At 32.9% G+C, this 14,298-nt stretch overlaps 1 protein-coding gene across 1 annotated transcript; it reads left to right on the forward strand.

Annotated features, from left to right (window-relative positions):
- Positions 1-11,996: 11,996 nt before the first annotated feature.
- Positions 11,997-13,184, forward strand: LOC134280041 (histone-lysine N-methyltransferase SETMAR-like). The gene is made up of 2 exons (XM_062762475.1): positions 11,997-12,593; positions 12,819-13,184. Exons 1-2 carry the CDS (start codon positions 11,997-11,999, stop codon positions 13,182-13,184), a joined length of 963 nt encoding a protein of 320 aa, XP_062618459.1.
- The last annotated feature ends 1,114 nt before the right edge of the window (positions 13,185-14,298 follow it).

The raw sequence follows: 14,298 nt of genomic DNA on the forward strand, positions 1-14,298 counted from the left end.
GACAAGCAAAAACAAATAAACAATCAAATGATAAGAATTTAAAATAAATAATAAATAAAAATAAATTTATTACAAGGGATATGCAATTTTATCGATATACCCCGCGCAGTACTAGTATATCTTTTTTTTTTGGGGGGGGGGGGGGTAATATGTATTGTGATTCGGAGGTCTTAAGACCGGTATTTAGGTGCATATGAAAAAGTCCAGAAATTATTTGCGATTTTATTCTTCTTGAAAAGAATTTAGAATGTTTTATGGTAACAATTTCCCAAACAGTTAATTTTCAAAAATTTATAATCAACATAAGTTTTTGGTTTTAGTCGTAAGTTCATTTGTAAAACGAAATCTTGAGGTTCGGGAAATAATTATAGGCAGATTTAAAAAAAAAGCTAGATAAACTTCTTTATTTAAACAAACAAACAAAATCTGTCAATGATAAAACAACAGTCATTTTAAGAGGTTGGGTTAGGGTTAAAAACTAAAAAGTAAAAAGGGGGTGTCAAAATTATATTGCAGACTTTTTTCATTGACGTAAATTTCTAATACAAACACTGACATATTTATGCAGAAACAGTTTTCGCATTAATAATGCGACATCACTTCCCGCCATTTCTTTTACCAGTTACTCCAGGTAAACTGAGGAGTATACTCGCGTAACACGGGTTGATCACCCGTGTCGAAGATAGGTTGTTTTATTTACAACTCTAGTGACTCGTGTAACCCGTGTCGCTTAATCGAATATACCCGTATACACGTATCAAGCTTAATGCCTAGGTCACATTTAAACCGATTGTCGGGCGACTAAATTTTTCTGGTCTTGTCGGCTGAAAGAACATGATCGGCCGATACAGTATCGGGCGACACTGAGCAGTCACATTAATTCCTAGGGACACCGATGACTTGGATAAATAACACAAAAATTTTTTTCTTTAGAAGTTATCAATATTTTTTCATAGATCTATATTCAAACAGGTGACGTGAGTAACGTTTGCAAGGCAGTGGCAGAATCTTATAAAATTGTGACTCAATGTTGAAAAAATGTGCAAAATTTTGTATGGAATTGCATAAAAACGACAAATGGTGCTTATCTTAGCAGCAAAGAATACTTAAGATTTCTTTATATCTTACGGATTAATTATTTATGTTATTTCCGTTTAAAAAAATTATATCAATCCATGCATCAAAATTTTGTTTGTGTTATGTATCCTTAATAGGTTAATTAAATATTCACAAGTCGGCCAATCGTCGCCCGATCATCGAGCTCTGAACTACAGTTTGATTTTAAGCGTCGGCCAAAATTTTAAACACCCTTTTCATCCAACGACGGACGACCGACTTAATAAACTGACCACTGATCGTCGGACGATGATCGAAAGTTGGTCGACGGATAACTTCAATTGAAGAAATCGGCCACCGACGCATAAAATATTATAACTTTGACCGATGGACACAAAATTGGTCGCCCGACAAAAAAAGAGGTCAAAATCGGCCAAGACAACGGCCGATGAACTGACGACTGTCACCCGAAAAATCCCATTTTTGCTTCAAAACCCGTCGGCCGTTGGTCATTTTTGGAAATGTGACTGGGGTTTAAGTGTCTATGCATTAAATATTTTAGGTGTTAATTTTTTTAAACATTGCTTTTTTTAATACCCCCTAGGAAAACGGACATAAATGTTTCAATCACACAAGGTCGTTCAATCTAAATGAAAAAAAAACCTTTTGGAATTGTTTGTAAGGTCTGACCAGCAATGTAACCAGCCAACCAAATCATAGACATTTAAACCATAAATGTTTCGTACAAATGATTCCTGCAGATCACACGCCAAATGCGCCCATCTTCTTTGAAAACTTCAAAATATACATGTATTTAATTTATCTTTGTTATATTAATATTCATAATTTACCTCCTTGTATTAAACCCATGATTCCATTGTGGCATAATTCCACCAGACCCGTCTTATCTGTGTTCGGGAGACATATATACTGGTCATTACCATACTTGTCCTTACCACATCCCAGTCTTGAAGATGCTTTTATAGCCTCCTTGATGTTTTGAGGGCAAGATTCAACAATACCATGCATTGCTGAGATGATCACGAATAAAAAAAAATTAAACGTTTATATATGCATGTATCTTACAAAAAAATGTGTTAAACCAGTGCCAAAAAAATCAGCAATCGCTTTATTAAATGTTATGGAATGTAAATAATGCAGATGAGTTTTACATGTAACATGTTACAACATAATAAATGGAAAAATAATTTTTAAAATTTTCATAATCTTTATTTTCGTGTCACCAGCAGAGCAGTGTGACTGAAAGGGATCACCCAATCTAGTGTATAACTGGTTTTCTACCTGTCACACATCATATCTCTAGAACTGCAGGAAGTATCGATTGAATGCTCTGCACAAATATTGATTCATTTGTTAATTCATTAGCACTATGGTTTTTGTAACATACGATCGTTTTTTATACCTAGTACCTGTAAACTTGACATTTCGCCAAACAGACAATAGTTCTAATATATAAATTACTATTGATATTTCAGAGTCAATTATATATTATTTATTTTAAGGTGATTGGAACCTCGCCAAAGTAATTGGATTTTCTTAAAAATGATAAGAACGATACTAGAGGATTCCCTGTCCTGAATAATGACAGTTTTGATATGGGTCAATACGCTAGTTTCCATGGCAACGGCCTCTGAACATGAGAGTGTTGAACTTGTCTGTTGTCCAAAAGTAAACAAGACATAATCAAAATTAAAAAATAAAAAGATTTTATTTCCAATCGTATTTTTATGTCATGGAAATGAAAGATAATAACATTGTCTTCCTACAGAATAAAAAAAAGTATTGAAATAGTAAATGATATTTAAAAAAATTAATCCGAATTTCCTCAGACTGCTCTTAAAAATGCCATTTTCAGCATGACTACCAATTGATGAAATGGCAAAAAATCATACCAAGAGTAATTGGAATTTTTTCTTTTAACTTTCTTTGAATAGCAGTAAAACAAAGCTTTAAACCTTGAAAAAAAATTGGTAGGTTCATGAGTCCGGAAGAAAGATATAATCATCTGACTTTCATTGGGTCTTGCTCAATTTTTAGCCTTTTCCAAAGAAACATTTATATGTGAAAAGATAAACACAAAAAAATCTTAAAAGTATGCATTAAATAATCAAATACATTGTATTATTTATCAATTCTGAACATTTGAGGTAAAAATATTAAATAAAATAGCCGTTAGCATCAGAAACATTAAAATAATCTCTCAGTTCGAATTTCCTCTGACATATTGAAATTAATGCATTTTTCATGTATGCCATGTAATAATTAGACCAACATTTTTTTTATTTATAAGTTTACAAACCTGCCGCTCAAGATTTTGAATTATCAAGGGGAAAAAATGAGAAAAACAAGATTTTTTTCTTTCCGATATCAAATTTGACATAGGCATAGGTACATTTGGTATAGCAGTACCCTAGCTTGGTTCAGATAAAAAAAAAAATCTTGTGTTTTTTATTTGCTTTTCGTTTTTTGGGGTTTGTTTGTTTTGTTTATTTGTTTGTTTTGTTTTGTTTGTTTGTTTTTTTTTTTTTGTTTTTTTTAATTTTTATTTATTTATTTATTTAATTTTTTTGTTTTCGCAAAAGTCAATTAGTCATCTCAGATTTTGAATTTCAATAAAATTGTAGATTCTGAAAATTCATTTTTCCTCCAGGAATAATTACACATTATAGATATAATTAAAATAATAAAACAACATTTGCATAGACATGATAATTAATTTAGATACTACCAATTTATGTACTTTATCAAAGAATTGTTTTCCATTATACATGTACATTATATGTTTATTCTAGTGTCTTGTTTATCTGTAATTTACATGAAGATGTTTGAGTTTTTTTCATGGGCCCTGAATTGGTAATAAATCGCCCTCTAATTCGATAATGAAATCGTTTAATAGTTTATTTATTTATTTTCATATCTAGAAAATTTAAATGCTTCATGTCCATGCTTCATTGATGACTATTCCTTCATTTTTCAATTGAAAACCCTATATGAGGCCCCAATTTGAGAATCTGACGAGGAGTAACTTCCCTTCCATTTTAAAATATAAACAAAAAATGTACTGTTATTTATGTTTTTTCCACAAAAAATCATAATTTTTTCATTCTAAAATAATTATAACTTAATTTTATGTCTTCCGATATGTCTTAAGTTAGAGAATATTAATTGAAAATATGAAAAAATTATAATCGTTTCACTTATATTAGTAATATCAAAAACAAATAAAGTTATATATTTTTTTTCACGACATCTCTTATAAAGCCAACGTTCTAAGTCGCAAAACTATCAAAATATTGTGGTATTTATCTTCATTTTCATTTTACGTTTTATGTCTGGTGGGGCAATTGTGTATCATTCCCGGCCGCCAGGAGGCGGTCGGTTATATGATATGAAAGTTTGAAGTCGCTGTGCGTCTCTGCGGAGTTAAAACAATTTAAATAAAAATATTTAACATAAATATAATAGTTTATTAAAAAGAGCGTCTAAATGCTTAACAAGAACGCACAATAAACATAAAATTATTTTTTTTAATAAAGATTGAGGTAAATATTTCATCCAATCCTGATTGAGAAACTTAGACATGTTTGAGGTGTGGAAAAACAGGACATGTGTTGGGCATAATCTAAAGCAAAGACCGCGTTATGTATATTGCACAATTTTACTTTCTCTATTTAAACAGGATTTATTGTACGTATTTATTTTAAAATGACGTGTACACATGTACATATATAGAAATTTTCAAAAATATGGTTAAATGTCATTTCATTAAAAGACCTAGCAGGCTACAGAATATTACAAGATTTTGCCCTTAGGAGACGAGGATAATGTACGTTTTACAATGTGCCAAGACTTTCCCGCTACAACTCAAAGGAAATGTAGTGGCGGATCTGAGGGAGTTCAGTTTTTTCCTCTAAGAGAGCGCAAGGAGCCCCACATGCTTGTTGCGCTTTTATTAAATTAAAACTACACTGCATATAAGTTGTAGATTACATTAAACTTTAGTTTTAAACTTTTAATGTAAATGCCTCTTAATTATACAGGCCCACGGTTTGTTGACGCAGAGGACCAGGGGTACTTTGCTTATGTATACTTGTAATACTGAACATGCATTATATAATTAAGAAAATAATGCAATGTCGTGTACAAGAGTTTAATGTCACGAGGATATATATTAACAGATAAATATAAGATATTTTAAACAGATCACCATTTCAGTCTTTAGTTGCTTCATAAAAGGAACAATTAATTGGTTTGCGGCCGATTTTTGACGCTTGCGTCAATATATGTTTCTTGTTTTTTACATATATGTATGATTTTAATGTTCCAAGTAAGTACATGTATACGGTATAGCGTAGTCTGCATAAATGTAACAGTCATCGTTCATGTTTCAACGTACTCAACAGCTCAAAGGTGCGTAGGGTAGTACTTATGACCGAAATAATTGTGGTCAGGTCATATTCAGACTTCTTAGCTCATCTTGCTGTTTGAATACTGGACACCCGTTGATATTTACACAGGCACCTAATTTTTTATCAATGAGTTGCTATAATAGTAAGCCAAATATCGAAAAATTCTATCCCCTCCATATATATAAATACACAAGGTGTGCAACGCCAATTTGACCCCTAACGTTAGCTCTCGGTTCAGGCTTGAATTTCACACATAAATCGGACATGCCTACCGGTTTGCGTGTAGCATTGGGTTCAAATATGATATTTCTCGCTATACATTTCTTCCTTAAAGCTGAACACTTCTCATAAATAGGCACTGTCAGACGGGTATATAAACCGTTCGCTTTCGTTACATCCGATTGCACACTCGAAACCCGTGGCCGACATGTGGTACTCCTATCGTGGTCTTGAATTTTTTGCGTTTATTTCTTGTTTTTATGTGCATTTTCTGTTTGTAAATAATGTATTGACCTGTATTTTCGATGATACTTTTGTCCTGTTTTGGAAAAAATACGTAAAATTTGATAATTTCATCAAGATTGAGTAGCACGTTTTGTAAGATGTAAGTCTACACTCATTGGATCTCTACAGTGAAATACGTTAACTGATTAGCGATCTGCTCCTTATATACGAGTTGTAGGAAGAGTGTTGAAGAACGGGAAATATGGCGGACTATGCCTGTTTACGAGTAGTGTTCAGTTTTAAGTTTAAATCCAACGCGATGATTATGCAAACAACTAAAATTCATGCAAACTTCGAATTTCGTTCCAAGGCCCGATCGCCATCAGCTGACGTCGCGGAAATGTAATCTCTACACCAAATGCTCCAATACATAAATTAATCAAACATTTGTTAAATAAAATCAAGGATAAAAAAACAATATGATTTTTCCGTATTTAACTATTTTTTTATTTTTGTTTATTAATGAAACAAAAATCAATAATTGTTGTATTAAAAAGTTTATGTATTAGAGCATTTTGCGTAGAGATTAAATTTCCTTGACGTTTCGCGTTGCGCAGTTGACGTATTTTCGTCACGTTCGAATCACCTTAGAGATAGGCCACGGTACTTTTACCCATCAACATAATTCACTAAACTTACTTTATAAAACATTTTGGCGAAAACCCGACTAAAATCGGTACCGCCATTCAAAAGATAATCAATGTTGAACGTCTGCATTTGCACCTGTGAAAACGATCGATAATCCTTGACAGTGTCACTTCCGGTTTAAATGCAATCCAGTTCAATGACGTCACAAGTGTGTCTCGCTTCCCTCAAATGATAGCTGAATAAATGACAGAAAACGCTATTTCGGATAATTCTGATAGTCCATTAGAGAAAGAATCGCTAGAAATATCTTGTGGATCGTCAAGTTTTGATGAGGATTCATTGCTATGCAATAATACAAAAAATTTGATAGTAGAACCCTTTCGTTTTGAGCCCTACGCTAGCGATGTAGAACCCGAGAAAGCAAATCGTTTGCATACTATTTTACGTTTATACTATTGATTGGTATGTGAAAAAAAAAGAAAATATTCACAAGTAGCATTTTAAATCATTCTTTTAAAAATTATATTAAACAAAAACACAATTCGACACATTACATATTTAACACCCCCCCCCTTAAAACTTAAAGGCCTAAACAGTTGACAACATGAATAACTTTAGTCCCTACTGATTTTAATTGTGCGTTCATTTTTTACATTTGTTGTGGTTTAATAAGTTAAATAATTTTTTTTTCATTGTCATTTTTTTTTCATGATTTGCAATGTTTTTTTTTAACAAATGACCCCACCCCTCCAGTAAAACTGGATGCATGTATTTTTAAAATTAATTTAGAACAAAGTCGCGTTACTTCGGTGCTTGCAGTGGTATAAATTTTAAAAGATAAAACTTCTATGTTTAACAATTTTGTAGAAAGAAAAAATGTTTTTATTCTCATATTAAAATAATTAGGAATTAAATTTGTTCAGCTCTTAAAAAAAAAAAAAAAAGGTTACGTATATATCTAGGCTTGATGCAACACAATCAATTCGAAGTCAGATGTTACATTCGACTTTCAGTGTAAACTTAATTTGTTTTTATGTGCCACCTTATTAACGTGTTTACACGTTGTTTCATGCAGTATATATTATTCATTATTGAAGAAGTCAAGGGTCCCGGATGGCATTCTAACATTCTACCGGTACCTTACAGATGTCCAATCTAAATATTACTGTAATATAGAAGTTGATACACATTTACATACATGAAAATTAAATATTATAATCAATTAAATTCATATTCTTTTAGTAATCAGTCAATCAATATATCAATATAATTAGTTTTAAAAACATTATAAATAACAATAAACACTGCTTTCTTAGAAAATTGTGCTCCTTTGTAAAGAAAATAAATGAAATATGCTCCCCGGCCTAAATTCCCATATTTCACATTTATAGCAACCTTCAATTTTTTGTTAGTTTTTGTTTAGTTTCTTATTCACGCATGCCTTTTAGACCTATTGATGTATATAAAGTCACCTATATGTTTTGTAGTCCGCTCTGTACACTATTGTAAAATGGTGAAGAGATTCAAATAAATGATTGATTGATTGATAACTTCTGAAAATCCAAACAATATACAATGTACAATATACACGCTGTTTACGGTAGCTTGTGACAGCTGTAAGCAAAAGTTTGAATTATTTGTGAAAGATCATTATGCATAATGTGCACAATCGGCAATACTAGGCTTACTCCGCTACACTCCATTCAAACACAGGTATACGAGCCATCCAAGGAGCTCAGAGTGATGTTTGTACGACATAACCCCCCCCCCCCACCCAAAAAAAAAATAAATAAATAAATAAAAATTAATAAAGTACAAATTAATGATGATTTTAGGATTTTATGGAAAAAAAACGTTGTTAAAATTTGAAAAATCCTATTCAATTTTTCATTCTTATAGTCAGGTTAGGACAGGGTGGGTAAATCTTGAAATAAAAATGTCGAAATTTCTTTCATTTCTGATTGAAAAAAAAAAACAATTATATACAGTAAACAGACAGGTATTGAAAGGAACTTCATTTGTGTGAAATGGCTTTTAAAGGTTATTTTACAGAGATAAAAAAGGAAGACAACAGACAATATTATTAAGAGTTCACAAGTGTAAATATACATGTAAGCAGTAATTAAATAATACAATCGCAGTGTAATATTGAGATACACTGTAGGTCTACGTCAACACTAAGAAACGGGGTGCACAGCTTCCAAATATCAAATTAGCTTGAATGCCATCTATGATTGTTAAAGAATACGGAACTAATGAGGTTTGAAAAAAAAAATCTACACCCTGCACTTTACTGATGATGTGAACTTCAAAACAATAATCCGGCACTTGATTGCAATGTAATTGATCAAACATATGAGCGTTGTTTTTTTTATAGAAGGGGGGATGTGCTGCTTGTACCAGCGTTTTCAAAGTTATGGTCGAATTAAAAAAGAAATTTTTAGTAAATTAAATGTGTAAAAACAAACATGGAGAAGCAAAATTGGGGGTGTTGGGTAAGGGGGGTGGTAATCAAACCATTTAATTACAATATTTATACATATAGTACGGAACTATATTGTTTTTGCCAGAAATGAAATTAGGCCTAGTAATCAGGAAATAAACCTGACGTACTGCCTGTATGCGTTAAAGACGTTTGATTTTAAAATTTTACATGACCTAATGCTAGTTGCTCTTAATTTTAGACTATACAATATTCTGTAATTGCCCAAAGTAACACTTGTGACGTCACAAACGTCACTTCCGGTAAACAGCTAATTTCAGTGCAAGCTCAAAGGTGTAAACTAAGCTATTTTTAGTAATATCTCTAATCAGCAAGAGAGATAGTAGCTGTGCTGTATATCAATTTATTCGTATTTATAATAACTATCGAACTATGTTAAAATGTAAAACCTACCAAGCCTTTCTTTAAGCATTGTTTGTAATACAATTTAATATTCTTTACACATTCCAGCCTTACAAGATATTTGACATTGATCTCAAACATAATTTACAAAAATACTAGGGATAGTTTAACTAATACCACAGTATTGTAATACTTAGGGTTTTGATATAAAGAACTTATCCGCGTACATATGCAATGCAGGCCGACGTTATTTCTCCGTTATACTATATGGTCGTCCGGAGCATTTAATCTATTCTGGTTGAATTGTGTCATGATGCGGTACATTTCTTTTGATTAAATCAGATAGAAAACGTTTTTTTCTGAATTCCAAGTGCAACGTACTATAACTTCTAGAGACGGAGCTTAGCCATACAACAACTTCTAATATACCGAACAATTACTTCCGAAAAAATTCAAATTCAATACTTTTTTAATATTTTAAAGCTTATACAACAGAGCTAGTGGAAACATAAGAAATCTCACAGAATCTCCACCCTTTCAATACTTGTGTCACGGTGCGGTACTTTTTCTTTTGATGTTGTCCATAATTTAAATCAGACAGAAAACCTTTGGCTGAACTCTAACGTACAATAACTTCTAGGGGACGGAGCTTAGCCGTACAATAACTTCCAGTGCTCTAAACAATCACTTCCGAAATGATTCAATAGTTTTTTTTAAGGGGGGACCTATGTCGTTCTACGTCAAAGCCGCGTTATGTGACGTCACAATAGCGACGTTTGTTTTTTTCCGCTGACTTCTGCAACTGTGATTATAGGCATAACACTGTTATTACAGTAATCAATAACGTACACAGTTTACAAAAAAAAAATTCATCATTCATAACAGTTTTATTTGATTTAAAGGGTTTGGTAATATTAGAATCCTCTTCCTTTGGTAGATAATTTATAGCAATTTCAGTTGTAAAGAAATATCTCTATGATATCCTGATATAAAAGTGCGAAAAAATATAAGATAAAATCTTAAATTGTATGTTTACCATTAACTGTATTTTCAGGATAAAACTAAAAAAAAAATAATTAAGAAATGTACTTGTACGTATATTTACTTATTGATTTATAGTATATGTAGATATTTTTTATAAAGTCATTCCTAGGTTCTATTAGGTGTTGATTGTTGCGGGGAAATGGGGGGGGGGGGGGCAGAATGATTAGAATAAGGAAGAAAAAAGTTTATCTGTTTACATTATATCTAATCAAAACAAAATCCTCGCTCTTTGCAAAATAGATTTATATTCAGATGTTTCTCAGTGCCTACTTATCCTTTTTTAAGTGCAGAAAGGTCAATATTTATGACAGAAGAGTACGAAAATAAAAGAAAACATCATATTTCTCGTTTATTTTATCATAAAGGTATACTTTTTTCTTTGTTAAAATAAAAAGAGGGGCTACTTCTTTTAGAAAATATGAATTGCAACATTTTCACACAAAGACTTTTTAAGATATTACCTGTTATATGCATGTCGGAATTGTAAAAAATACGACAAGAAAAACGGGGTAATACTTACATATTCTCCTTTATAATTTTTCATGTGGGATGGATTACAATGAATTTGCTTTCATTTTAAAGATACTGTAACGTGTAGGGGAACGGATTAGAGCCAAACCGGCCTCCCTACAACAACCAGGGATCGGGTCTGATAAGATTCAGACCTTAGGGATAAAACTATGACTAAAGTGCGCTGCCAAAATATACAAATATGCGCAACATATTTACAGACTAAATATATTCAACGTATTTACAAAACATGCCAAGAAATAATACTAAGCCAACGAAACAGCGGAGAAAAACAAAGCCAGTGCTCTACCCCACAGACAGATGCAATAGAACAAGACACAGGGTCCCCCACTTTACAAACACCGTAAAGCGACAGTCATAGACTTAACTAGTATGACCCCCAGATTCCAGCACCCTTCAAAGGCCACGAATCAACAAAACTAATAAACAGGACAAAACAGTCCAACAACCCTATTGTCTAATACTCGTAATAGTTAGATACTAGGAAATGTAGAAATCTTCCTAACTCAAGTACCCATGTACGAGGGTCATTCAAAAAGTTCGTAGACTTTTATTATAACTTTTTTATTTAACGTCATATTATATCCAAATTTGGTAGACATATTTTAAGAGTTATTCCAATTAATTTAAACTAAAATATTTTAAAATATTCCGACATACTTTCAAATTAATTAAATTTCGAAGCTGCAAAAAACGGGTCACGGAGCAAGGCAAAATTTAGTCATGTATAATTATTTCCTGGTATTATGCTATTAGTCGTCATTTTAAAAAATGGCGCTAAATCTTAATAAAATTTATATATTCAAAAAGGGTATTGTTACGTCATTTCATATGCAAAATTCTGACGTAATATAGTGCTTCGTTGAATAAAAATTGATTAAAGAAGACTCATAGTCCGCATCGAAAAAGGCCAAAAATAATGACTTTGCACGACGTCACGGAGCAGCGAGTTGCTATAAAATATTGTGTTGCTCTTGGAAAAACACCAAACTGTGGAAATGTTGAAAAAGGCAGGAAGTAAGTCAAAAGTGAGCCGTGCGTTTGTCTATAAATGGCATAGACGGTTTCTGGAGGGCAGGGACTCTGTTTTAGATGATGAGCGAGCAGGGCGGAAACGAATTATTAGTGAAAATTTGGTCGAAAGAATAAGTAACGTTATGGAGCGTGACGGGCGCGTCACAGTTGCAGAACTTGCGTCGATGTTTGATATCAGCTCTGGTACCGCTTTTACAATTTTGTCTCAACACTTGGATATGAAAAGAGTTTCGGCGCGCTGGATACCCAAACTCCTGACTGATGAAGACAAAACAAAAAGATTGCAACTCTCTCGGGCATTCTTAAGGCGGTATTCGAATGAAGACAACTTTCTTCAAAGAATAGTAACAACTGACGAAACGTGGCTGTTTCATTATGATCCTGAAACAAAACAACAATCCTCAGCATGGAAGCGAAAATCATCTCCACCTCCCCTCAAAGCTAAAGTAAGAAAATCTGCTAGGAAGAATATGTTTATATTTTTCATGGATATCCGTGGTATGCTACTTGTGCATGCAGTACCCGAGGGACAAACAGTCAATGCAGAATACTACGCACAGGTAATAACCGTTTCTTTATTTCTTGTACATATTTTTAAAATAAATATTAAAGTAGTTTTTCAGCATGTGATAATGAATTTATAATTTCTTAATAACGTTTAAAATACCATTATAAAGATTATTTACCGGGTATTTGATCGAATAAATGTAAATCAAAGTTGCATTTCAAATAATTATTATAGACAATAAAAAAAATGGTGAAGTCTTCATTCTCTTTTAAAAAAGGTGATTCGGCGGTATCTTGTAAATGCCATTCGTAAGAAACGGCCTGACAAGCAGATAGAAGAGTTCCTTCTTCATCAAGACAACGCTCCTGCCCACCGCGCTGATACCACTATGCTGGAGTTGGATTTACGTGTGATTCACGCACCTTACAGTCCTGACCTAGCGCCGATGGATTTCAAGGTTTTCCCTACCATGAAAGCCGAGTTACGTGGCAAAAAGTTTAAAAACACAGAAGAACAATCTTATGCAACTCGAACAATTGTCAGTAGATTCGATGACAAATGGTATAGAGATACATTCAGTGAGTGGGTTAGACGCCACAGATTGTGTGTGAAATGCAGAGGGGAGTATTTTGAAAAACTGTAAAATACGACGTGATGACGTTATGAATTTGTCGTTACAATGTCGTTGAGAGTGCTCCGTGCAGACAAAACAAGACGATTTTAAAATTGAATAACGCTAGTACCATTTATTCAAATTGAATAAAATTTTGTACATAGGTAAAATAAATGTTTCTAAACATAATAATGTGTTGATCATGAATTTTTAAAAAGAAATACTGCCAAAAGCGCCATTGTCTACGAACTTTTTGAATGACCCTCGTACGTACACTCAATCTAACTATGCCTGCATACACCTAAGTACGTCTGCCTATCTCAACAGCCTTCTTTGTTCTCCCCTAACCGCGTGCTCGGCACTCCCCATATCTAATTAGACCCAATGTGTTACATGTCCCCCTGGGATCAAGAAGATAACCCGTCCACGCGTATTTCGTTAGACAACAGGTAGCAAATACTTTTTTATTCACTGCCATTGCAATATTAGATACACAACTATACTAAAATGTTAATGCACAGATTAGATTATCCAATTGATGCTAAGAATTCACTAAAATAAGAAAGTTAGAGAATTGAAGTCGAATAAATCAGGTACAGGTTAATTGACTGAAGAAGTTCAACATAAATTCAGATTTTTCATGGCCGATTTTCCGAATTCCGGAATACATCCGCGACATTACCCCCTTCTTAGTTTTATGCGTCCTCGCATAAGTAGTTTACATTTAATTATTTTTTTCTTCTTTTTTTATCAACCAATACACATATATTATGCTCTATTTACATTAATCTATACCTCTACATTAATATACATATCAGCCCTCCCCTCACAAATATGTTCACTGGACATAGTCTTTAAGCCAGATGGGTTGTTTTCTAATCCTCTTGTCAGATACTGCATCTTGTCCCTCACTATGTGTATCTACCAAATCCTGGGTGTTGAACGATTCAACCTCATCTTCTTCATTGTCTACAACGACTTCATCTGCCAAAATCTGAGGTTTAAGCAGTCGCAACCTGTCGGCATGTATTATCTGCGACTGTTCCTTATACCCACAGTTGACTTCGTACAATAGATCTGATTTCTTTGAACCGATTGTGAATGGGCCCCTCCAAAAGCTCGTAAATTTTGGGGAATGGCCCAC

This window comes from Saccostrea cucullata, unplaced genomic scaffold (assembly GCF_032062105.1).
Source record: "Saccostrea cucullata isolate Sc308-1 unplaced genomic scaffold, CSIRO_AGI_Scuc_v1 ctg9702, whole genome shotgun sequence".
NCBI lineage: Eukaryota > Metazoa > Mollusca > Bivalvia > Ostreida > Ostreidae > Saccostrea > Saccostrea cuccullata.